This window comes from Pyrus communis, chromosome 5, assembly GCF_963583255.1.
Source record: "Pyrus communis chromosome 5, drPyrComm1.1, whole genome shotgun sequence".
Classification (NCBI taxonomy): Eukaryota; Viridiplantae; Streptophyta; class Magnoliopsida; order Rosales; family Rosaceae; genus Pyrus; species Pyrus communis.
In genome coordinates, this window is record NC_084807.1 from 3,806,933 (window position 1) to 3,833,709 (window position 26,777).

Genomic DNA, 26,777 nt, shown 5'->3' on the forward strand with positions numbered 1-26,777 from the left:
CAAAAGGAAATTGTAGTAATGTTATCTCAATTTTAACACAATTGAACCAATGATCCTTCAACTAAAAATTCGTAACCATTGATTTCTTTACTCAACAAAACGTGCAACTATGAACATTTTCAACAACTCTGTCAGAACTTTCGGCAAAATGAGACTAAATCAACAATCAAATATAGAAAATCAAATGAGAAAAATTGTAATCATGATCCATCAACTTTAACTCAATTGTAGCAATTTCAACCTGATTTATTTTGACAAAAACAAATTATTTGGTTTTAACAAAAAAAAGTCTAATTGAAGCAAAAGAAATGTATCCCGCCACTAATCACCGTGTCTTCTCTTGAAGCGCTTACTCTCTCTCCGTCTATCTACGAGTTGCCGTAGCATCGACCACCCAAGAAGACCGTACGTCTCCAGGTGCCTCACTCCGCATTCAAATGTGAAGCATTTCTAGGGTTTCATTTCATCAGGGCGTTTTTGGAGTGTTGCAATTTTCAAGGTATAAAATTTTTCCCTATCATGTGACTTCCAGCATTCTCAAATTTGCCATATTTTCCTTATCTTCAACGCCTTTGTCCTTTTTGCAGAAAGCCCGTCGCCGATTGATTCAATCCGTAGTAGATTTTGGCGCGAAAAAGCTCCATTGATGCCGAATACACAAATGTGTTGGAGCAATGAATAGGGCACCTCATATGAGGCAAGAGTAAGAGGAACAAAGAAACAGCCTTTTTTACTTTGCATTATATTCCCGTTGCTTCCATTGTTATTTATCCAGAATTCGAGTATATGCAGTCGTCCCAATATGGGTCAAGATTTCTGTGCCCAGACGCCTGTTCAAGCTAATTTGTTGGAACATGTCAATACACTTGATAATTCCTCGTGCCCGCATGGTGTTCTGAGTTCAAATTTTATTTTCTCCTTACCAACACAAAAGCCTATTGCCGAAGAGGCAATGGTTTCCGGGTATACGTGTTTTCTTTCATTTTTATTTGGTTTTTTGTACTGTTATTTCATCTTATCTATTCACTTCTCTCTTACCTCCTGTCTTGAACATGATCATGCGACAGGTCCTTGTGTTTGTGTTAGTTACACGATTATTGTTTGTTTCAACTAATTTTAAGTTTCATCTACCTTAGTGATCAGGACTAGTTCTGAGATTTTAGGGGTACGGGTCCCTACATAAAAGAATCCAGCTGTAGCAAAGCTAATTTATATGTCTATAGTTTATTAATAAGGTATCTAAGTAGAGTATTATTACGCATGAGTTATAGTTCAAATCAACAATAATCATCAAAATAAAACACAATGTAGAGCTAAGCCAGCAAAACCAAACTTAAAAAACAAAAGTGATTCCTCTTATACAGATGGAGGCCATTATTCTCTTAATCATATACATCCCTAAGATGAATTCTTTTTACACAGACCAAGTTGGTACATATATACATATGATATCATTATTTAGAAACCCCTTAAGATTGGGGGCCCGGTGCGAGGGCTCCTATTTCACATGCCCAAAGCCATCACTGTTTGTGATAGATATATATTAGGGTAAAGTACAAAAAATTACCTTAACTATTGGTGTCACGACACTTTCATACCTCATCTTTTAAAATTGACATTGTCATACCTCATCTTACGAATTTGTGACAATGTCATACCTTCCGTCAAGTTATCTGTCATCTATTCCGTTAAGTAGTGACGTGGATTAAAAAAAATAATTAAATATTAAAAACTAAAATTATAAAATCATTTAACAATTTTTTTTACATGGGGACCCAACCCTTATCCCCCTCACCTTTCTTCCCTCCTCCCGTCTTCCCCCACCCCAAACCCAGATCTCATCCCCACTTTGCTCTCCCTCGCCGTGCCTAGAACCACCATCCCTCCCCTCTCTCTCTCTCTCCCATTTCCTCCCGTATTCTCTCTGTCTTTCTCCCTTTCACGCTGCAACAGCAACCTCATCGGCTCTGCCATTGTCCACAAGCTCCAAGCCCTAAACTTCACGAACCTCGTCCTCTACACCCACGCCGAAAATCTTTCGTCTCTAAGAACCTGATCGATTCGGTCGTGGACATGCGCCTAGGCGAGCTCGCCCTCCGCACCCACAGCTCCGCCAGTAAATCTGCGTTTTCTGACGAGGAGTACCTCTAGCTATCCCAAGCCTTCAATGATTTCTCCGCCTGCAGCAACAACATATCGGGAGAATTAAAATGGCTTGCAAGCTTGCCGTTGTCGGAAAACGCGCTGACCTCTGAATTATCTGAGGTTGCGCCAGAATCGAAGCCATGCCAAGGGTTTTTGCAAAGGGAGAACTTCTCGACCGAGATCATCAAGAGCATTTCGCCAGAAGATCTTCAGCCGACGATCAAGATCTGCGTCGACGGCCTCCAATCGTCGTCACTTGTCATGAAGCAATCTGCAATGGCCAAGCTCAGGCTTTTAGTGAAGAATCGGGTTGATAATCGCGCCTTGATCGACAAGTTCGGCGCCTTTCCTGCTCTAATTCCTCTACTGCGATGCAGCAATCCATAGACGCATGAGCACGCCGTCACGACGCACACCTAGTTTGCGAAATTCCAATTGGGATTTGAACAGGGGAGAAAGAAAAGGATGGATGCACGAGGCAGAGGTGTCAAAGGGGTAGCAACAGAGCACACCCAATTTGTGAAATTCCAATTGGGATTTGATTTGTTTGAGTAAATTAAAAATTGGGGATTAAAATAGGGAAGAAGGGTAAGGGTGATGAGTTCGGGGGAGACAGGTGGGGAAGAAGGTTGAGGGTGATGAGTTTGGGGTGTGGGTTAGGGGAAGACGGAAATGGGTGGGATCTGGATTTGGGGTGGGGGAAGATGGGAGGAGGGAAGAAAGGTGAGGGGGATAAGGGGTGGGTCTCCATGTAAAAAAAAATTGTTAAATAATTTTATAATTTTATAATTTTAGTTTTTAATATTTAATTAATTTTTTTAAGACACGTCACTACTTAACGGAATAGATGACAGACAACCTAACGGAAGGTATGACATTATCACAAATTCGTAAGATGAGGTATGACAATTGTCAATTGTAAAAGATGAGGTATGAAAGTGTCCTGACACCAATAGTTGAGGTAGTTTTTTGTACTTAACCCTATATATCATATATCACAATGGATGCCTTTGTGAATTCCATTTTTTGTTCATCTTGATGGTAGACACGGATTTTATAAAACTAATGATACTACTATCTCAAAGCATTTGACCTGGTATATATTGAGTCTATTTGGATTTTTTTTTCCTTTTCCAAACGAAGGTTCTCTTTGTGCTTTTAGCTCAATGGCTTGTCCAATTCAGAATACTGAAGGATTACAAAGTGCATAAGCATTTTGTGTTCCTATTTGGTTTTGTTATATACCTCAGAAGACTGATTCAGTGTAATTAGCCTCGTTTAAAAGAGGGACGAATTAGACAATCGATACAATACACGAACTTTGCGATATAAGTTTTGGTTGTGTTCCGATTGAATCCTTCATACTATAGTGGGAATTTAACTAAAGTAATTGATGGTCTGACTAACCGATAAACTAACTTGAAATTGATCATAAAGTACAAAGTGTCGGAGAAATAACAAAATAATATACAACTTATGTGGAATGTTCATCACTAAATATTTCTGAGGTTGTGATAAAATCTACATCTAGTTATAGATGGTTAAGTAGAGACAATATTGGTGAATGAATGAATGAGATGATAGGCAACACCTAGTAATGATAAAACCCGCACTTAGTAATGATAGGCCTAAAAAGTTTGTCATGTAGGGTATGTTATTCTTTTGGCACGAAATGAATGAATGGATGCGCTCTTCAAAAGTTGTGTCTGCTCTGGCATAATAAATGAGTAATTGGTTTTGTTATTCCACCCTTAGGAATTAAATAGTAGTGCTACATACGATGCTATGCAAGTCTTAAGATATATAGCTATCAATTGTCACATCATGTGGTCTACAAAATATTGTCTAAAAACATATTCTCCATGGCATTTTCCTTAAAATTTTAGTTTGTCAACCAAAAAGTAATTAAATTTTTAGTTTTACGTGCTAGTGGAATGCACGTAGCATGAGTAGAAATGGAAAGGTTAAAATAAAAAAGTTGCTAACACTCCCCTCCATATTTTAGCAAAACTCAATAATCATTTCATATCCTAACATAGTTAACTGAAACAATTATTCTATTCAACTTAGGTCAATAATTTTTTTCTCTAACTAAGGTTAAAACACTTGCTAAAATTTCTAGAAAATTCAATTTAAGTTTTATTTTATATATCTTTTTTTTTAATTAACCGATCCCTTTCAAAAGAAAAGAAATAAAAACCGGTGACTCAAAAACAATTAGTTAAGGTAAATTTTGTTGGTTTGGCTGACAATTTGACTGACAATTTCCTGGTAGTTGGTTTGGCTGGTGTGAGAGTGTGGGTCGCCCGGCAATTCCTGTTGTCTGTTGATAATTTGATATTAGAAGTCGTGTTGGGATTTGGCTCCTGGGTTCGATCACCCAATTAATTAAGACTATGATTGGAATCTTTTGTTGATTGTGTTATCATGTCCTCCAAGGGCACCCAGTAGGCAGTAGGCAACAATACAACGCCTTTCATCAAAATTTTGTCCTCCAAGGGCACCCAGTAATCCCTTCTTCTGGTTGTCCACCCATTTTTTGATTGGTTACCAATTTCTTCTTTTGCAGTCTGTCGAGATTAAAATGAATAAAAGTGATTTAAATTAGTATCATGCTTCGTACAAAGACATATTCAGAACGATAATTACAATAAAGGATGTTATCAGTACTATGCTCTAACATCAAACAACAAATATATCGTTGAAAACAAACAACAAGATAATGCATCTACATATAATATTTTTCAAAGTTTATTGCCTTCCTCGTGAGATGATGACTCCAGTTTCTTCTTCTTTTTTTTTTTTTTTTTTTTTTTTGAAGCAAAAAAATATATAAAAGGAAAAGAAGGAATACAGTTTCCATAAATTTTGAGCAATATAGATATTCTGATGAATGAAAAAAATGGAAAGCCAAAAAATAGCAATGTTCCGAGACTTATGAAACACCAAAGTTTTAAACATGAAGATCTAAAAGATACTTCTGACAAAAAGATTTTTTTGGCATTTTAGCTAGAATGGTCCTTAAGATTTACATAATTCATTACTTTGGTCCCTGAGATTTGAAATTAATAGAGTGGTCCCTAAGTTTGTCTACCATCAATTATTTTGATAATTCTGTGAAAGATCTATGTTACATAAAAACTAAAATGACAAAAAAAAAAAACGTTAATTTAATAAAATGTGACCCATAATGATTTGACAAAATTAAGAGTATTTTTGTCGTTTTATCTTTATATAACGAAGATTTTTCATAGAATAATTAAAATGGTTGATGGTGGATAAACTCAGCTCATGGACTAATTTTATTGATTTTAAATCTTAATTAAATTAAGAAGTTATGACAATTTCAGTTTTAGTTAAGTGAATGCTAAGTTTTTTTTTCCGCCGGAACAAGTCCATGAACTCGTCAGAACAATCTTGTAGCACAGTCACTGGATGGAAGAGGAGAGAAAAGCCCCTCCGATCAAAGCTCTTGCCATTTTCTAACCCCTAACACCTTTTTTTTTTTTTTTTTGTGTCCTTCAAAGAAAGTGTTGAGGTGAGGAGGAAAACCCCTAACACCTTTTTTTTTTTGTGTCCTTCAAAGAAAGTGTTGAGGTGAGGAGGTGAGGAAGAACAAGAGACGACTTGACACACTTTTGGTCAATATTTGAGTGGACCCCACACGTTTATCATAGTCTTTTTTTTTTTTTTTTTTTTTTTTTTTTTAACATATCATAGAGTCTTAATCCTTATAATTTAACTGACAATGACGATTGGTCAATATTTGAGTGAACCCCACACGTTAATCACAGTCTCTCTTTTTTTTTAAACATATCATAGAGTCTTAATCCTTATAATTTAACTGACAATGATGATTGGTCAATATTTGAGTGGACCCCACACGTTAATCATAATCTATCTTTCTTTATTTTTCTTTTATTTATTTATTTATTTATTTTTATTTTTAAACATATCATAGAGTCTTAATCCTTATAATTTAACTGACAATGATGATTTCCTAATATTTGGTGGATCAGGATCCTCTCCTGAGCTAATGGTGAGGATCTTCCTGAGCAAGTCCATCGAGTCGTTCAAATTTTATCCAACAGCTACAAACAAGGGGCCATTCTAAAAATTGTAACCATTAGATAAAATTTGAACGGCCCGATGGGTTTACTCAGGAGAGAATCTTTATCCTTTTTTTGGCCCCCAGAGTCGGCGTCGTGCTCCCTCGAAGTGGGCGTCGGTCGGAATTGGCACCGTGGGCTCCCCGGAGCTAGTTATCAGCAACGTCGTAGTAGTCATCGCTAACTATGTGGTCTTGAAGGTTTCCGATAACTAGCTCCAGGGAGCCCATGACGCCGACTCCAACTGATGTCCACTCCAGGGCAGCACGACGCCAACTTCGGGGGTCGAAAACCTGCAGAGAAATAAGAGGAAAGAGGAGGATCCAGAGGCTCCGGTGGAACTAGCTCCGGAGAGGTTCCTCTTCCTTTGGTTGGTGTGAGAGTGACATAGTGTGGTATGGGTGCGTTTCAGTGGATCCCACACGTTAATCATGCATGCAAGTAGCAATTACATTGACCTGGTTAATTAATAGATTGCAATTGGATTATGAAAATAAGAGAAATTTTTCTTTGTGTTTGGAATACGAGTGGTATACCACATGTCATTATATAAGTGAATACAAATTTGATTTTTTTTAAGTTGTTAATCTTTTAATATAAGTATCCTTCCACTTGTATAGTTACATATGATGTATCATCCGTGTTATAGTCGCATCGAAAAATCTCGCACTTGCCAGGTCTTATCACATGGTCTATGGGGAGATCAAATCTTATATGCCCAAAATGGGTGTGGTCTTTGCCTTTAATTATTGTTTGACACACATTAAATTTATAAAAACAAAGTTAAGAAAAATTAAGTTTATAAACAAATGTCAATCAATAATTAAAGCCAGATAAGCCACACTCATCTTAGAGACAGAAAATTTGATCACGTTTTAGAGATCTCAATGGGTTATATATCTATACACCATTTTTTTACTTCTCGCATAGTCCTTATTAATTTCTATTGTATGATATTTTTCAATTTATTCAATTTGACAGTTTAAAATTAAAAAAATATATGAAAAGTAAAAAAAATGTGTGCATAACACATCCTGTTGTAAAATAGGGGAACTTCAACTCGATTCCAAGCAGAGCAACAGAACATTGTCTTTCATCAAAATATCGTCCTCGAAGTGCGCACCCTAGCAATCCCTTCTTCTGGTTGTACTTGTCCACCATCATTTTCAATTGATTACTAATTTGGAATAGGATCATCTCCAGAGCAAATGCTCGGTATTCTCATGACCAATCAACACGGATCGTTAGATTTTGATCCAACGATTATAAATAGGGTTTCTCTAAAAGTTATAATAATTATAGCCGTTGGATCAAAATCCAACGGTCCGTGTTCGTGGGTCATGAGGATGCCAAGCATTTGCTCAGGAGAGGATCCTATTCCATTTCTTCTTTTGCATCCCGTCAAGATTAAAATAATACAAATGAATTAATTTAGTATCATGTGTCATAGGAAAACAAATACGTATTCACATTCAGAAGAATAATTACAACGAACAAAGTAATATGCATCAACCTCAAACAACAAACATATCATTAAAAATAAACAGCAAGATCATGCATCTATGAATCATAATTTTTAGAGTTTACTACCTTCTTCATGAGATGACTCCAATTTCTTTTGGCTGAGAAAATGAATCGTTTCTTAATTTTTCCTTCTCATAAGCTTAAGGGAATATGGCTGCTGCGATGAATGTGAAATAACTGCCCATAAATACAGTATTACCCAGAAGAACATAATAAACTTCTTCCTTACCAACAAATATTAATACTAAGTGTCAATGTAACAAATATATCATAAATAAGCAAGGATAAGTTGGCCATTTAATTTTTTCATTCTATTCCGCTCTGAGCGTATCAAATGTGGAAAAGAACAATTGACTCATTTCGGCATGCACACCTATTTCGTCCTGTTTATGCATCAAACGGTACCTTAATTCTTGTTAAATTTTAATTTTAATTTTTTAATCTTATTTTATTTTTGTGATTTTAAATGCCCATAAACTAACTGAATAGTGGAGCAAAAGTGGAGAGATTTCATCTCAAAAGGAAATTGTATTAATGATCTCTCATCTTTAATTAATTGCAGCAATGATTCTTCAACTAAAAATTTCTGATCATTGGTCACTTTACTCAACAAAATGTGCAACTATGGAAATTTTCAAAAACTCCGTCAGAACTTTCGTCAAAATGAGACTAAATCAAGGGGCAAATATGGAAAACCAAATGAGAAAAATTGTAGCAATGATTTCTCAACTTTAACCCAATTGTAGCGATGGTCATTCCAACATGACTTTTTTTGATGAAGTTGACGAAAATGACCATAGTTACATGTTTTGATGAATTAGTTAAAGGACTAATGATCATGAATTTTTAGTTGAGGAACCATTGCTCCAACTGAATTAAAGTTATATTGCTATAATTTCTCTTAGCAGCAATGGGCCATAAATAAAAGAATATAATTAAAATTCAAGGGAAAATTCGATAAATAGTTAAAATGAAACTAAAAAGGGAAATTTTATTTGAATCCATATAATTTATTTCTACACTTAACTTACTCTCTACATCCATATTATTTTAATTAAATACTTAATATCTCTTTAAACCCAAATTTACTACCTAAACTAACCTCACAAATCCAATTCAAAATGCAAATTTATCATTACACCCATTTAGAAAATAAAATCTAAAATTGAATAATTTGGTGAAGTTTCTTTATGGGAATTATGAAAGCTTTTTGGAGTTCGACTTCTGTGGACAAGTTGAATGATTTAGTGAAGTTTCTACTTGTTTATAAATCTTCCATATATTAATAATAATTTCTTTTTTAGTTTCCCCTTTAGATTGTATGGCCTGTTGTGTTTGTTGAGAACATTAGATGTGCAGCAATGACAAAAAAGTTAAAACAAAGTTCAAATTAATTAAAAATATATCCAGAAAGAATATTAGGTTTTTTTTTTTTTCCTGTCAAATTTGAAAGAATATTAGGTTAAAAGGGTGAAAATCCTTCAGCCTCCACCCTCATCTACTCAATGCCATTGCTACTCCTCTATATACCTCTCCATATATATCTAGTAAAAAAGAGAAAACGTTGCTACTCTGTATACTTCTCCTTATATGTCTAGTAAAAAAGAGAAAACATGAGGAATAAAATAATATTTGCAAAAACTGCATGAAAGGACAAGACAAACGTGGAATTATAATATTTGCTAAAAATGCTTGACAGAGATGGGGCAAGCGGTATATGCATAAACCTTCGAGGAAACCAAATTGCATGAAAGGATGAGTAGAAATGAAAGTAGGATAAACATATTATGAAGGCAGGGTTTATTTTTGAGAGTTTTAAAGAAAAGTTTACGGTACTGTTCACTTTAACGAAAAATCATATTTTTATACTAAAAAGTCAAATATGGTACTATTCACTTTACTCTTTACTCTTTATTTTGTAATTATCGTTAAAACTCAAAGTTTTCAAACCCTTTTTATTAGTTTTCTTTTATTTTTTTAGAATAAGTTTATTGATAAATATTAATTTTATTGTTAATTACATTTGTACTTAATAATAATTATATAATTAAAAAAAAACCAGTTCACATTTAAAATTTAAATTTAATTAAAAATATATTATACGAGTCCAAATAAAATTTCTCAACTGAAAATAGAGTTGAAAGTATAACTTCAAACAAATTATTTGGTTTTAACGAAAAACAAGTCTAATTGAAGCAAAGGAAATGTGTCCCGTCATTAATCATCGCTCCTTCTCTTGAAGCGCTTACTCTCTCTCTCTCTGTCTATCTCTGAGTTGCCGTAGCATCGACCACCCAAGAGAACCGTACGTCTCCAGGTGCCTCACTCCGCATTCAAATGTGAAGCGTTTCTTGGGTTTCATTTCAGCAGGGCGTCTTCGGAGTGTTGCAATTTTCAAGGTATAAACTTTTCCCTTATCATCCCACTTCCAGCCTTGTCAAATTTGCCATATTTTCCTCATCTTCAACGCCTTTGTCCTTTTCGCAGAAAGCCCGTCGCCGATTGATTCAATCCGTAGCAGGTTTTGGCGCGAAGAAGCTCCATTGATGCCGAATACACAAATGTGTTGGAGCAATGAATAGGGCACCTCATATGAAGCAAGAGTAAGAGGAACAAAGAAATAGCCATTTTACTTTGCAATATATTCCCGTTGCTTCCATTGTTATTTACTCGGAATTTGGGTATCTGCAGTCGTCCCAATCTGGGTCAAGATTTCTGTGCCCAGACGCCTGTTAAAGCTATTTTGTTGGAACATGTCAACGCGCTGGATAATTTCTCGTGCCCGCATAGTTTTCTGAGTTCAAATTTTATTTTCTCCTTACCAACACAAAAACCTCTTGCCAAAGAGGCAATGGTTTCCGGGTATGTCGCGGTTATACGTGTTTTCCTTCATTTTTGTTTGTTTTGTTTGTACTGTTATTTCATTTGATCTTGAGGATTACTTGTTATTTGGTGACAACTTGACATCAGTTTTTGTATTTGGTGATTGTGGTCTTTTGCTTGGGTGAAATATAGCTCTTGTGTTTTTGTTTGTTGCATAATTTATTGTTTGTTTCAGCTAATATTAAGTTTCATCTATCTTAGTGATCAGGGCCAGTTCTGAGATTTTAGGGGTATGTATCCCTGCATAAAAAAATCCCGATATAGCGGAGCTAATTTATATGTCTATTGTTGTATTATATGGTATCTAAATAGAGTATTATTACTCGTGAATTATAGTTCAAATCAACAGTAATCATGAAAATAAAACACAATTTAGAGCTAAGCCATCAGAACCAAACTAAGAAACATAAAAGTGATTCCTCTAATACAGATGGAGGCCATTATTCTCTTATTCACATACAAATCCTAAAAAAGTTCCCTAAGATGAATTCTTTTTACGGAAACCAAGTTGGTACATATATACATATGATATCATCATTTAGGAACCCCTTAAGATTGGGGGCCCTGTGCAAGGGCACCTATTGCACATGCCCAAAGCCGCCACTGTTTGTGATAGATATATATATATATATATATAATATCATTTTAAGAATGGATGCCTTTGTGAATTCCATTTTTTGTTTTCCTTGAATCAATCATTTCTGACTGTTGGATACTCCTTGTTCTTGATGGTAGACATGGATTTTTATACAACTAACGATACTACTACCTCAAAGCATTTAACCTGGTATGTATCTTGAGTCTATTTGAATATTATTTTTTTCTTTCTAATAAAGGTTCTCTTTATGCTTTTAGCTCAATGGCTTGTCCAATTCAGAATACTGAAAGATTACAGAGTGCACAAGTTCAAAAGGTAAACGTGTTCGATGAAGGGTAGTCAATCTCATTTGTCGTTTTAACTTGGTTATTTGGTTTTTTCAATATTTTTAACAAACTGGGGTTCTACCAGCCCTTTCCTGCAATTGTTTTTCTGATTTGGCTTTTGCTTCTGAATGGGAAAATTTTGGCAGGCATGGCATGCCCTTTCCAATCTTCAGATTTCTTGTAGGAACTACCCAAAACCTGGAAAAACTCTTCTAGTTAAGGATGTTAGTGCCGAGTATTGTCCTGATGTTGGAAGAACTGCTTGGCCAAGCTCATACAACATTGATAAGAGTCGCGCACATATGCAAACGCATCAATACATTAATGGAACTAATACCAGGAACAGTGAAGCAGCAACTTGTTCTGGCAATCCGCTTCCATCAAGTAATTTTAATGTTGCAGATGCAGGAAAAAATCTTGGATGGCAAAGTCAGGTCAGAGCATCTATGGTCAACAGTTCTGATGCTCGGGTGTTGGATGAATCACTTAGCAACAATAGTGTTCATACCAGCCAAGGGAAAGACTCTGCAGAAGTTTTTGTTAATGACCTGGACGACGATGATGATGACATACTTGAGGTAATTCATATCTATTTTAGTCTTTTAGACTCTGCAAAAGTTTTTGTAAATATGTGTTGAATAAGGCTACTGCCATAAAGATCTAGATGGAAGTTCACTAACTAGCATGTGGTTGTTACAGTTCTACTAAGTGCTATTTTGTATGGTGACTTAATTGCTTCTAGTCAATCCATGTTAGTGGTTATATATCATTTGGACTGCTTGTGTGTAAAATTTGAACATGGTGTTATGTTTCTATTTTACCGAAGGCTTATGTTGTGGTGTCTTTGTTCAAGCAAATGTTGGTTTCGCTGAACTCATTTACTTTGGTTCAGAATATTGATGTTGACCAGATAGTGGAACAGTACCAATCAAGTTGCACACCTCAACCATCAATTTCCAAGCTTCCACCCATTACTCCCTTTATAGATAAAGATAATAGACAAGAGGCGACTAGTTTGCCACCAGAATTGTGTTCAAATTGTAATCATGGGTTTAAGGTATGCTTATCATCCATATTCTGCTTTTTGTGGCTCCATTTAATCATGTGGGCAGCTTAATGTGCCTAATTCCTGAATCTGATACAGATAGGACGTTGCCCAGAAGCTGGAAGTCATTTGCAGGAAATGAAGGATACCCTAATTATCATATCAAATCAACTGCTTGATGATGTTAATGACCTCAGCCCAGAACAAATAAATAAGCTTCGCCAAGATAGGTTTGCATACCGTCCCCTTTCATTTTGATTTGATTTCCTTTAGAGTCAAGGTAGATCTTTTTAGAGGGAATTGTGGATAAAAATAAATAAGTGAAAGAAAAGAACAGGCGGAAAAAGTTCTGGTTTACTACAAGTCATGCATGCTTCAGAATGTTATTTTTGGATTTTTGGTTTGTTTTACATTTATTATTATTTGTTATATTTTACAAAGAGATAAAAGAAAACTGGGAATTCCCATTGTTAGGTTACAGCTTAATAAGCAGATTCAGCAGCTTGAGAAATATCTTTGTAACAACTCATTGGATGAAGAAAGACGAAAGTCACATTTTTCTGCATCAACAGCAACTCCCAGGCCTTTCCAATGTGAAACACCTCAAGCAGCTGCATTCAGGACTGATCCCATGAGATTTGATTCACAGGTTCATCCACATAATGAGTCTGGAGGATATGAAAGATGTAATTCATCATCAGTTTCATTCTCTTCTGTTGATAGGCTTGGTTTCTCATCTTGTCCTGTTGAGAGGGAACCATGCATTTCAAAGATTGTTGAAGTTAACTACATTGAAGGTTCCAAGGACAAAAAATGGAGTAGTGATAATTTTCCGTGGACCAAAAAGCTGGAGGTGCTGGTCTAGGTCATTTTCATATTTCATATTTGTATTATCTTTCATTGTTATTTTGTAATTGTTGTTCTACTGCTACCATTTTCAGGATGGTAACAAGAAAGTGTTTGGAAATCACTCTTTCCGTCTCAACCAAAGAGAGGTCATTAATGCTACGATGAGTGGCTATGATGTTTTTGTTTTAATGCCAACTGGAGGGGGTAAGAGCTTGACATATCAGGTAAAAGATTTTTATTTTTGGAACCTCTTATGAGATATGGTCATATCCGTTTAAGGCGTACCATATAAACTGTTCACTTAGGAGCAGATATATTGTTTGGTCATCTTAAGTCTGTAGTCTTTATTTGTATGGTCATGCTTAGTTTACTGGTTCAGTTTCTTTACCACAAGCTCTTCAACATTTGTATCATCCATCAATGTGTAGGCCAAGTACTTTGCATCTCCATCATTTGTTCCTTGTAGAGTAGTCTCATTCTTTACAGTAAAGTAGACATTAGACTGTCTATACTAAAGGGTTTACTTGGGTTTATGTATCTTGTAGCTCCCTGCGCTAATTTGTCAAGGAATAACATTGGTTATTTCTCCCCTTGTGTCACTTATTCAAGATCAAATAATGCATTTATTGCAGGTAATGTTTCACTCCATCCTTTAGTTCATTTAACTGTTTCACTTCCTGGTATCTATTACAATGTATACTTATGTCCTGTTCTGGCATGTGCTAGGCAAACATTCCCGCTGCTTACCTAAGCGCCAATATGGAGTGGACTGAACAACAGGAAATACTTAGAGAACTAAATTATGAATATTGTAAATACAAGCTGTTATATGTCACCCCAGAGAAAGTTGCTAAGTGAGTATTTGTTATCTAATATGCTTGCAGACATTGTTCATTTGTATTCCCTCAGATACTTCAAAAACTGCACTTTATTGGTAGGTATGGTGTCAATAGAAAGGTACTGGAAACTAACAAGTGTGTTATTTACAACTACTATATGTGAATTGGCTCTTTCAGTTGTCGAACATGACAAATATATCTTACAACTGAAATAAGTAATTTGTGCTGTATGCTAATTAGGGAATATTAAGTGGCATTTATTTCTGGCTGTTTATTGTTGGAGTCATTGAGAACACTAAACACTTTATTTAATTATCTTCTGTTACTTGACCTTGTCAGGTCATTTCTGAATCACTAACATGAATACCCAGCCTTGTAATAATTTCTGTTGCAATTGCAAATTGAACGATTGTTATAGTGTAAGTACCGAGTCCTGCATCACTTTTTAAGAAACCAATCTTTCTTGTCTGCAGAAGTGATGCTCTTTTATGGCAGTTGGAGAATTTAAATGCTCGTCAATTGCTTGCTAGGATTGTTGTTGATGAAGCTCATTGTGTGAGTCAGTGGGGGCATGATTTCAGACCAGATTATCAGGTTGTGGCCTTAAAAAGTATTCAAATCCATGGCAATGGGAATTTTCTTGTCGATTGTTGCACCATTTTAATGTCAAGCTATTCTTTAAAATGCCCAGGCTCTTGGTATCTTGAAACTGAAGTTCCCAAATACTCCAGTTTTAGCTTTAACAGCTACTGCAACTGCTAGTGTAAAAGAAGATGTTGTGCGAGCTCTTGGTCTTGTTAACTGCATTGTTTTTCGGCAAAGTTATAATCGCCCAAATTTACGGCGAGTATTAAACAAAGAATCTGTTTTACTATGTTCAAATCATCACTTTTTCCAAACTGTCATTTGAAGTTGAAATGACAATTCATTCTGTACATCGCAGGTATTCTGTTGTTCCCAAGACTAAGAAGTGTCTTGATGACATTGACAAGTTCGTTAAAGAAAATCATTATGATGAAAGTGGAATAATTTATTGTCTCTCAAGAATGGACTGTGAAAAAGTTGCTGAAAGATTACAGGTTTGACTTTATCATATTCCCTTTGTAGTTCAATGGAGTCTTATACTCTTTTTATGTTTACATTAACTTCTTTTTCTATATTTTATAGATGGAAAGTCTTGTATTGTTGCATAATCATTTATTGCTTGAAGCTTCTTGAAAATGTATCTACTGTTTGTTAATTGTGTAATCTATGACTTTTGATGTGATGGAATTTTTTTAACTTTCTTTTTGCTTAGTTTTTTCTTGTGAGTGTATCTGTTGTTCAGGAATGTGGCCATAAAGCAGCATTTTACCATGGTAGTATGGATCCTGCTCAGCGTGCCTTTGTCCAGAAGCAGTGGAGTAAAGATGAAATCAATGTTATATGTGCTACAGTGGCATTTGGAATGGGTACTTTATTTTTTGCTGATTTCTGCCTTGCTTAACAAAGGGCACCATTACCAATATTGGAATTGGAATTCAGGTATCAACAAGCCAGATGTCCGCTTTGTAATCCATCACTCTCTGCCAAAGTCTATTGAAGGCTACCATCAGGTATCAGAGTGTTTAAATTATGGAATTTAGCAAAGTTCTTCTACTTATTTCTGAGTGATGGTTTATGCGTGGGAAGCTTAGATTAATAATTCCTTTTAGCTTACTGCATCACTATGTTTCAGGAGTGTGGTCGAGCTGGTAGAGATGGTCAGCATTCATCTTGTGTGTTGTATTACAGTTACAGTGATTATGTAAGTTGGAGTAGTAAAGCTATGTCTACTTGATTCTTGTCAGTTCTGTTGGGACAATTAGTAAGCATTGGAATGTGAATGGCCTGTAGAAGTGGCACGTCCTCTCGTCAGTGTTATGAGGTGGAGGGTGATGTGGCCAGTTCAACACCTGTTTGGGTGCCTAACTCAATATTTCAATAAATAAATGCAAATAGAAAGAGGAAATAAAAGTGTTTACATTTGGGTTGTTTAATTTGATCATCGTAAAAAATGTAAGGGATTAGTATGTTCATTATTTTTAATTTTTCTCTGCTTGCATTTATCTCTATAGTTCTTTTGCAGATTCGAGTGAAGCATATGATTAGTCAAGGAGTTGTAGGGCAAAGCCCACTGGCATCTGGATACAATCGTATCAATACTGCTAATTCTGGGAGAGTACTGGAAACAAACACCGAAAATCTTTTGCACATGGTACTTGATTTGACTTCATGTGTAGTTTTTGAGATTTAATATTGCATACCTCTTATTTCATAAGACATATGTACTAAATAAAATGATCTAAAAATTTGCAGGTCAGTTATTGTGAAAATGATGTTGATTGCCGACGACTTCTACAGCTTATTCATTTTGGAGAAAACTTTGATTCTGCAACCTGCAAAAAGACGTGTGATAATTGTTTGAAGATTAGAACTTTCAGTGAGAAAGATGTCACTGAGATTGCAAAGCAACTGGTTTGTAACGATAATAATTGTTGGGAGATGTTGGCAAATGTTTCTTTTGATGAATTTCAATTCCTTGCAACAGTTTGCAAATCCTTGCAACAGTTTGCAAATCCTTGCATTGTCTGTGTGTTGACTTCTGCCACATGTGCTCAGGTTGAACTGGTGAAGTTAACAGGGCAGCAGTTTTCGTCATCTCATATTCTAGAAGTCTACAGGGGCTCCTTAAACCAATTTGTATGCTTTAACTTTAAGAAATGTACAGTCCTTTCTATCTTATTTTCGTTTATAGATTGTAATGTTATATTTGTATTGTTAGGTCAAGAAACACAGGCATCAGACTGTGAGCCTGCATGGAGCTGGAAAACATCTAGCCAAGGGTGAAGCTTCTCGTGTATTACGTCATCTTGTTACTGAGGACCTTCTTGTTGAGGAAGTCAAGAAAAGTGATGTTTATGGATCTATATCGTCAATACTTAAGGTACTTGTAATCCTTCGGTTCAAGCAAAACTAGGCAAGAAAATACCACTTACTGTCATCGCTGCTTGCTAGTTTTTGTATAGTAATTACATGTTTCATTTTTTCAGGCTAATGAACTGAAAGTGCTCGAACTTTTCTCTGGCAGGAAGACAATTCTGATAAGGTTTGGATTTTTAGTCATACCATAATTTGTTTTTATTGTCACCACTATTTTTGCAATCTCCATACGAGTATTGTACTAATATGTCAAAGATCTTTGTATTAGATGCTTAAGAACTTGTTTTTATATCCATTGACCATGCATGTACAGTGTGTCCAATACTATTACTGTCAGTTGGGGACGGACTTGTGATAGATCCACCATGTTCAAAGGACCCCCCACTCCCATTCAGTTTGATTGGTCTCCCCTAAACTGCGTCTCAAAAATTTAGAATCTGTTTGGAACACATTCTATGCTGTCTTGTTTTCTAAGCTTTGATGCTTCTCAAGTTTTGCTATTAGAAAGCTTTCACAAACTTGCATGATATCTTACACGGTTTATATTCATCATCGATTCATTGCTATGGATAAATTCTTTCAAAGTGAGATGATCATGTTTGTACTCCAACCATCGTATTCTTTTTATCAAATTTGTTCTTATAATGTGCTATGATATTCTTCTTTTCACTTAAACAGTTTTTGTCTTATGAATGTCATTCGAAGTCTGTAAATTTTTGTTACTTTTCTGCCCTATAAAACTGCACTCAATAATGTTGTGACTGACGTCTTAAATATGTTGTAGATTCCCTTCCACCTTTAAAGCTTCCAAACAGATAAACTCCGAAGCGATTTCAGCTAAAGGCTTACTGACATCTGGGATGCAGAGCCCTCCACATACTGGCACCGAACAACCTCAATCAAAAGGAGATTTGGTATGTTCATAAATTTTGGATGCATTATATAGGATCTGAAGAGGTTGTCTGGTCTTATATATTTCTCTTTTTCGTTCAGTTTCTCTTCTGGCTAGGCCGAACTCCAAACCTTGACCTTTAGCCTGAAACCTAAGCCGTAAACAGGAACAGATGCACACATATTACAGGCATACGCAGATGCATATTTTATTTTTATATGTTGGCAAGACACATAAAAATGCATATTTCCTAACAAAAACAAAGCATATTTATTCTTTTCATCATACCCTATTCTGCTTGTTGAAATATCTGACTACCATGGCCGCAAGTCGACCTTCGTCAATTCATATATTTATATGAAATTCCATTACAGGTTCTGTATACAAAAATATTTTCTGCTTTGAAAATGCTTCGAACTAATCTCATTAGAGAAGCTGGTGATGGGGTCATGGCACACCACATATTTCAGTAAGGTTCTTACTCTTTTTCCTCATCCCAATAGAATAAATCTGTTCAATACTAGTTTGTATTCAGAGGAGAGAATGAAAAGTAATTTCGGAAATTTGCTACTAGTTCGGAGTTGGAATTTTTATCCCAGGGTGTCACTACGTGCCTCTATTCGTCCCTTTGACCTTAAAGATATTTCCTTATTAGTTGCCATTTTTCTCAAGTCAGGAATACGACGATTAAAAACATAAGCATCAGAATGCCTAGAACGAAGGATGAACTCCTTGAGATAAATGGCATGACCCAGTAAGTTTCAAGTTATATGGTTATCTGCTGCTACCCAAAAAACAGTACACTGAACTTCTTTGGCTTAATGCAGAATTAAGGCAGCTAGATATGGAGATCGAATACTTGAAACAATTGAAGCTGCCATAAAGGAATACTTCAAAACAGAAAAAAACAGCAGCGGTAGCAATGACAGCAATGATATAAAGAGGAAAAGAGATGGTAACAGAGATCGGAAGGAAAATGTTGAAGATGACGACTTCAAAAGCACAGATAGATTGAAGAAAATGGCACTAAAGAAGCAGAGCAAAACTATTGAGGCCTATAGTTATGTGGAGCCAGATTACAGCGTATTCATAGATGATGAATTAGACTTATCTGGTTATGACTTTGAAGCTAATGCTCCGGATATGAAAACCAATCAGAACGGTGGCGGAAGAGTGCTGCCACGGTGGTCAACACCGGGAAATGGGCCGACATCGGTAAAATTTTATTAGGGTCAATATGGTCATACACAGCGATGTTTTCTTTTGGATTGAATTGGGAAAATTGAGGGCAATGAGACTCCTCCGACGACCATGCATTTCCGGCTGTTGGGACAAGGTTGTTTTCCCTCTAACAGATCATGTCTTATATGCAATAGTTCTGTAAATTGTAAATTTTGTTGTATTTATGTTTGTTATCGGAAAGTTACAATGTTTGTTCAACCATATGAACTAGTATAATGTACAAATTATGAGAGTAGTGGAAGGTGGACGCCGCAGAAGGGTTCCCGCCATTGGTTCTCCGAAATGACAGCGGAGGTCGGAGGTGGGAGCTTCTGAGAACAAGCGTTGTATAAACAGCCTAAAATGATATCAGCTTATCTGATTAAAGAGACCATCTAATACATACCTTCAAGCTCTCTTCGTTTCATTTGGATCTTCTGTTCACGACTTTAGTAGAATGACATGCAAGCTCTCTACCATATTTAGCTTCTTGGACATTGATTTACTTGACGTTTGATTTGAAACGTTTACTCAACTTTTGGGTAGCCACAAGTGGAAAAAAAGGATCGAGTTCGGAGATCGTGATCACATTTTTTAGTGCAAAAGGCAAAGGCATCGAGAACTCTTTACTTGTTACAAAGATATCCTAACGTTTAACCACGTGAATCGAATATATAACATCACTGATAGTTTTATCAATCAAACATTACCAAAAAAGGTAATGCCTTCATAATTGACACGAACACCCTGCCGTCTTCTGTTAAACTAATGCAAATATATGATTTAACGAAGAAGAAAATCGTAGACACAAAAGAAGTGTTTCATGATGTTTGAAGGAGAAGGCATAGACTTAGCTCCAACCTGTCAAGCCAAGTCTGTCAGCGAGATTGTACATAACTAGTTGATCCCAGACATGGCCGAAAAGGTGCTCCCCTCCAATAGCAAATGTAAGGGCCCATGATAAGAGAAGAGCGGAAAATACCGTGAAACCAACTGCTGATCTTAAAACATCTGCAATACAACAGCCAATAAACAGAAGCTGTATAGTTAATATATAAGTTCCATAAAGCCGCACAATTACATATACTTCACGACACGATGTATTAGAAAGCTCATATTTTACCCCGCAAACAACCCAGGACATCCATTTGGTGATGCAACACTTATATTTTATCTAAGAAAACGGTGAAAACACTTGTTTAAAAAAAATAAAAAATGATGCGGTAGCAATAACCAAACACATCTATTTGAAAACATCATGTCAGTACTATATAGGTAGGATAGGAGAATCGGGGAGGTGAAATTATCAAGAGTATTTTCTTTTAAGTCCTATTAACATCGACTAATGGACAACTCTTCTGTATCACTTTCTGGTCCCTCCTAGGCTCCTACACAATTTGGAAGGCCAAAGCACCACCAAAGGTACGGGTTCTAACTTGGATAATTACTCATTTGAAGGTGAATACAGTTGAAACATTGTAGAGAAGGAAACCTTATTGGTGTCTCTCTCTCCTCAATGGTGTAATGTGCAAAAGTGATGCTGAATAACTTAACAGCTTACGACTCCATTGTCCGCTTGCATATTCGCTGCGGATAAGGCTATTTACGGTGACTGGATTGAATTGAAAGCTCATTGTTCTGTCTAGTTCAATCAAATAATTATCTTGGGATAATAACCCCTGAACACAACCTTCCCCGTTGATAATTATTCACCTAAATGCTCTTCCTAGCAACTGTCTCTTGAATGAAACACACCAGATAATTATTCACCAAAATGCTCTTCTAGTTAGAAATTTCAAACTAGAACTGATCGTATGGTACTTTAGATGAAAACGTTAAACAAGTGGTTAAAATAACCACTTTACAACAAAAAAACATAATTCAATAATAGCGTGCAAAACGACCTCGAGAAAATTAAAAGTGCGCAAACTATGTCAAAAATTTCTCAGCTCCATAATTAATACTTCACCTCCTAACATAAATCATAGAACCAGATAGTAAAAGAGAAGCCAGAAACAATCAATCTGAATCGGTTCCTCACATTCAACATTCTGCAGTTTCTTTCCAATGCAGCCGGCATTCACCAACTTCCCCTCTTTTGAAATACACAGGCCAGTAAAAACTCCTTTGGACATAGAGAATGCATAAGATTCACAATTTTCTGCTAGGAGATGTTTTACAAAGTTTCGATTTCATTATGTTCGCTTATAAATGGGAGAAGCTTTGGACAAACAAGAAGGATTCAGTCGAACGACCGCGCCACAAGGTATAGTGTTCGATTAAGGTTAGTTATTTGCAGAAGTTTCCTTCCTCCTAAAATTGTAGGGTTTTTCACCAAGTCAGTTTGGGGAATTTCAGGGTATCCAAAAATGAAAACCAAATGGAAGAAGCTTGAACAGCACCTAATTCCTTCACAAGTCCAAAGTAGCGACATGAAAAACTAAGGACTTATTTGGAAGTGCTGTTTGAAAGTAGAAGCGCTTTCAAATCACCGAAAGCGCTTATGACCATGTTTGGCATAAAAAAAAAAATTAGAAGTGCATTTTCACGAAGCACTTGCATTTTTATCAAAAATTACAATGTGCTTCCAAACTCTCCATACCGAATAGAAACCTAGAATTCCAGAAATGATCTCCAAAATAATAACTGGGTTTGCTTAATTTTCTTCAATGAACAACCAGAATACAATAATGTAGAAAAATCAATTGGGAGAGAGAGAGGGGCATACAGTGGTAAATGCGAGGGAAGGAGCGGGAGTGGCGGAGGACTGGCCAAAAGTAGAAGCAGTTGAGGGCCCAAAGCCAAGGGAGCAGGGCGAAGCCAAACTTGTAGAATCTACGCGCGTAGCTCACTGACTCTTCCTCTGACAGCCCCAGGGGGCCGTCTATGGTGGGCCACGCCGGCGACGGAGACGAAATCGGAATCGGGTTTCTTCTCGGGCTAGGGTTTAGGTTTGGGATTTCCGAGTTACTCCGTGAAGCTTCCATCTACGACAATGCCTTCTACGCCCAACACTTTGAAGTTTGAAAACGATGTCGCGTTGCTGATTGTTGATCCTTCTGGTATTGGCTGGTGTTGGGGAAGAAAGGTAACCAAGATATGAAATGAACCGGTCCTGCAGGCAGCCTTGCTGTTGCTTTCCCCGTTCTTACATTTCAGGGAAGAATTGAAAAAATGAGTTTTTTTTTTTTTTTTTAATATGTCTGGAATACGGAATAATATACTACGTATTTATATATAAGTAATAAGATTTTTGTATTAAAAAATTAATAATATAAAAAATAAAATTTTCAACATTTATATAATAATATGTGGTGTACTAATTATGTTATGAGTATAAGAAAAAATTGCTCCTTTTTAGGACCTAGATGACACGGTTGACAGTCACGCGATCCTTCATGCTAACAATGCAAGGGTATATCCGTATATGTTAGGTTTTTTTTTTTTTTTTTCTTCTTCCTCTTCTTTCTTCTTCTTACATATTCTTTTGCTATTGGCACATGACGTAATTAAAATAGTAAATATGTGGCACACAAGTTGCTCATTTTTCAGTGATGTATTTTTGTTCATCATCTTATTTTTTACTGTTCAATGAATTTGAATTTTGATATTTATATCTATTATTGTATTAAAATCATCTAATAAAGATAAATAGGTTAGTAAATATCACAATCATTTGAAGATGGTAAACACAAACACGTTGACAACTTTTCATATTGTTAAGAACGTTTATGTATGATAGGGACAAAAAAATCGAAAATAGAGACTTTTTGGGGGGTTTGAAGTAAAAATAAAGGGTAATGTTGATGAAACTAAATTTGTAGATAAAATTTTATAAAATAAATGATATGAAAGTTGATGATTTAATTATTATTTAACCGTTAATTAACATGTCCATTCTTATTGATGATACATTATTTAATTTTCAAATTTTATCTATAAATTTAGTTTCCTAATATTACCAAAAATAAATAATCTTAATAATAAAGATAGTGTCCTTATAACAATAAATTATATATCCTTAACGATAAAAAAAGTTGTCTAAAGAATTTTTGAATAACAAAATTCAAAAATAAGTTTTCTGAAGGGCTTTTTACTAATTTTCTAATTTTTATACATACATGATTACATAAACAAATGGAAGGGTTTTACAATTGGGCATAAAATAAACAAGTCACTCTTTACAAAATGTATGGAGTAATAAAAATCTCTAGATTTTCCAACCATTGCCGGGCGCTGCATTGCGCGAAATCCATTAGCATCCCTACTTCTGTTCAGAAGTACCTCCTTCAAACTTGCGCAACGTGGACGTCCGCGCAAGGTTGGGAATTTGGTCCATGCAGAGAGTCCGACTGCAATGCCAGAACCGGTAGTCACTGGTGTGATAGAAGAAGCCAGAAGGTTCATTTGATGCCGGCTATCTTCTCACTATTAGGGCTGGAGACACTGACATTGAGAAGGTTCATTTGAACCTTCACGTCACATCCGTCCCTTGATCTGCCCGTAAATCCTTGGAGAAGGCTACCGAAGCTATGCACCCAAAATCCCAGCGAGATTTTGGGAGAGAGACTTTTCGATCTGAATCGAAGCTCGCAGCTATTCGAAAGGAAGCACAAAGACAAGGCTTCCATTTCATTTCTCGGCCTTAAATCGAGGATGCCATATCCGACCGATAAGACAATGCTTCGATTCATAAGTTTTATGCTCCCTCCGGTTCAGAATCGGCATGAACCTGGTTGATCAAAAGAAACAAAAAAAACTAAATCCATAAATTAACAACAGCCCTAATCACAACCAACTGATTAGCCTCTCTCGACCTCTCATATCAATCTGTAAAAAATATCAAACATCTAATAAAAACACAAAGGAGATGGAATCTCAAAAAATACATATGCACCGATTCGATCCAGAACAAATACCACTATTCAGTTATATATTTGTAAAAATTCTAACCATGATCCGATGATTCAGATTCAGAGACCAGAACACTAAACCAACGGAAATGAATCAAACCCTAAATTTAGGAAAATTACCTCTGGCTAATAACTCTGGTAAATCATGGATTCGATCGATTGTTGACAGGACAGCCATCACCAGGCTCTCGTCATAGTCAGGATCATCATCGTCGAAGTCGCCATCTCCCCTTTGGGCTTCGGCAGCCATTTCAGACAACTCTCCACCAAACACGCCGTAACAGCTATTTATCTCGTGTTTGTTTGTTTTTCCACACACATGACACAGACAGCAGCGTCTTCTGTATTTATAGGGATAATAGATGATTCCAGAAGGACGTTAGGGTTATAGGTAGTAGGGATTTTGATCTTATCGAGTCTCATTAGTGTGTGCGTTTCTCTCCTCTCTTCTTTTTTTTTTTTATCATTTTTTTTTTTGTTAATTAGTTACATATTTTTTTTGTTATTTTAATTCAATAGCGCTCTAATACATAAAAATACCGAGTTGCGGTTTTTTTTCCTTCTCTATGGTACAAAAATCAATGACTTTATTAGGGATGATTAGGATAATTGAATAACTACACTTGTTTCTGTTATTCTCTCTAATAGAGAAAATCCCGAAAAGTTCAATGAAACTAACTTCAAGAGAGAACGACAGAGATAAGGTAACTTTTGCTCACTCGCTAGCCAACTCCATTTTGAGATTATTGCTAGAGAACCACTGGGTTGCCTTCCTATTGGCTTAGCTTGTAGGTTATTTGGATATTGATTAGAGGATTGATGGATTGGTTGTTTTTCATAAACAAAAGCGTAACTTACTATGCATATACTTCCTTTAGTAACTTGTTAAAAAGACGTGTTCGTATGCATGTACTTTCTTTATTAACTTGTTAAAATGACGCACCTATCCATGCATATCTCACCGTTGACTTTTTCTTTGTTAACTTACGAAAAGAACGTATCAATCAATTCACGTAATCTCACCATTATTTTTCTTTTATGAATTTAGTTAAAGAATGAGAGTGTATTCATGCACATAGTCGCACCTTTTTTTTTTCATTTATATCATTTAAATTGTGTATAATGCAAGTAGTGGATTCACTTTGGTCGATAAGACATTTGTGATGATAGTGCCTATAGATGCATAAAGTTGTTGGAGTGAATGCACCAGTCATATTAAAACATTTTAACAGCACCAAAAAACCAATTTAAAATAAATGTGACATTTATACTAAGGGGAGGAAGAGTTTCTAAACCAGGAACTAGTGGTTGAAGAAGAATGCCCCAAACACCAGGTTGAATGAAGGAATTGAAGACCATAAAAGAACATACACAAGTCATGAATTCTTATAGTTTAGACTTCCTTTTACAAAATGTACGGATAATCAACAAACTCTACAAATCTAGACTAGCTCTGACTCATCCCTTTACAAAATTTGAGGTAGGATCAAATTGTTGGGGCTTAAAAAGAGTTCACTACTTTGGAGATGTTTGTCTCACAAAGAATAATGTAATGTAGTGGAATTGATAGGCAAGAGAAAGAAAGAATACTCGAAGTTTTACACAAAATTTTTATTCACTCACAAACTTAGTACAAGAGGAAACACTTAAACACTCTTATAAGCTTTGTTGCGTCTTCTCACTTCTCACTTGGCACTCTCACTTCTCACTACTTGCTCTCTTGGTTGTTACATCACATAGCTTAGCACCTCACCTTTTTATACATAAGGTTTTCCAACTTTGGCATCGCTAAAACTTTCTAGCTAATGCTTAACAACCACACATTTTTACACTAGATCTTTCTACAAAAAGCCTTAGATATTTATGCATGCCTTCCACCAACTTGAACTTTGCTAGAACTCTTTAGCATGTGCATAGATCTTTCTTTGTATATGGGCCGGATCAATTGTCTTGGGCCAAGACAAGATTACAATTCAACACAAATTAGTATCATATATTTTCTACATCTTGCTTTACAAAAAATATAACAACATCTAATCTACATATATATTTCAAATCCAGATGACGATCTTCCTTCGTATTCAATCATCAATCTCACTGGTACAGAAACGCCACCACACCAGGTTGGGTATGCATGCTACCGAAGGTGGTCAGTTTATGCTCCTGTATATATGTATATAGCAAAAGAAATTCCAAGTCATGCAACAAAAACTTGAAAACGAAAAAAAGTTTAGACATCAACAATCACATAGTACATTTCTTGGTCTCAGGATGACATATCCGACTGAGATGATGATGCCTCGGTTTATATCTTCTGCGTACCCCTTCAGAATCGGCATAAACCTGGTTTCAACAAAAGAGAATAAATATACATTGATTTGATCCATAACAAAATACCAGTTTTCAGTTATATTTTTGTAAAAATGTTAATAAATTACAGATATGATCCGATGATTCAGATCCAGCGACCAA

General features: G+C 35.8%; 2 protein-coding genes across 6 annotated transcripts; one reads left to right on the forward strand and one right to left on the reverse strand.

Annotated features, from left to right (window-relative positions):
- The first annotated feature begins 619 nt into the window (after positions 1-619).
- LOC137733770 (ATP-dependent DNA helicase Q-like 4A) lies at positions 620-19,819 on the forward strand. Of its 5 annotated transcripts, none has more exons than XR_011068529.1 (26): positions 9,986-10,177; positions 10,266-10,381; positions 10,470-10,640; positions 11,517-11,574; positions 11,732-12,163; positions 12,478-12,642; positions 12,730-12,860; positions 13,105-13,483; positions 13,572-13,703; positions 14,025-14,111; positions 14,206-14,333; positions 14,792-14,912; positions 15,010-15,161; positions 15,262-15,397; positions 15,646-15,769; positions 15,843-15,913; positions 16,036-16,104; positions 16,426-16,554; positions 16,656-16,814; positions 16,959-17,039; positions 17,122-17,283; positions 17,390-17,445; positions 18,064-18,193; positions 18,546-18,645; positions 18,848-18,925; positions 18,999-19,017. XR_011068529.1 is itself a non-coding variant. In XM_068472951.1 (26 exons), exons 2-26 carry the CDS (start codon positions 10,353-10,355, stop codon positions 19,399-19,401), a joined length of 3,678 nt encoding a protein of 1,225 aa, XP_068329052.1. In that variant the 5' UTR covers positions 9,986-10,177; positions 10,266-10,352; the 3' UTR covers positions 19,402-19,819. The 5 variants fall into 5 exon arrangements, 4 of the variants coding, with proteins under 4 accessions (XP_068329054.1, XP_068329052.1, XP_068329055.1 ...); XM_068472951.1 differs by having other exon boundaries at positions 18,546-18,640; positions 18,999-19,819; XM_068472954.1 differs by having other exon boundaries at positions 10,266-10,375; positions 18,546-18,640; positions 18,999-19,819.
- A 220-nt stretch (positions 19,820-20,039) lies between these two features.
- LOC137733771 (probable gamma-secretase subunit PEN-2) lies at positions 20,040-22,561 on the reverse strand. Its single transcript, XM_068472956.1, has 2 exons — positions 22,121-22,561; positions 20,040-20,403 (listed from the first exon to the last, which is right to left on the reverse strand). Exons 1-2 carry the CDS (start codon positions 22,377-22,379, stop codon positions 20,243-20,245), a joined length of 420 nt encoding a protein of 139 aa, XP_068329057.1. The 5' UTR covers positions 22,380-22,561; the 3' UTR covers positions 20,040-20,242.
- Between the last annotated feature and the right edge of the window lie 4,216 nt (positions 22,562-26,777).

Bases quoted from the DNA above. Each gene is read 5' to 3' on its own strand.
- LOC137733771 (XM_068472956.1), bottom strand. From the start codon at position 22,379: ATGGAAGCTTCACGGAGTAACTCGGAAATCCCAAACCTAAACCCTAGC. The intron at 20,404-22,120 runs GTATGCCCCTCT...GTTGTATTGCAG, and splicing joins CTTCCCTCGCATTTACCACT to ATGTTTTAAGATCAGCAGTT.
- LOC137733770 (XM_068472953.1), top strand. From the start codon at position 675: ATGAATAGGGCACCTCATATGAGGCAAGA. The intron at 17,040-17,121 runs GTATGCTTTAAC...TTGTATTGTTAG, and splicing joins GGGGCTCCTTAAACCAATTT to GTCAAGAAACACAGGCATCA. The intron at 18,194-18,545 runs GTATGTTCATAA...ATTCCATTACAG, and splicing joins CTCAATCAAAAGGAGATTTG to GTTCTGTATACAAAAATATT.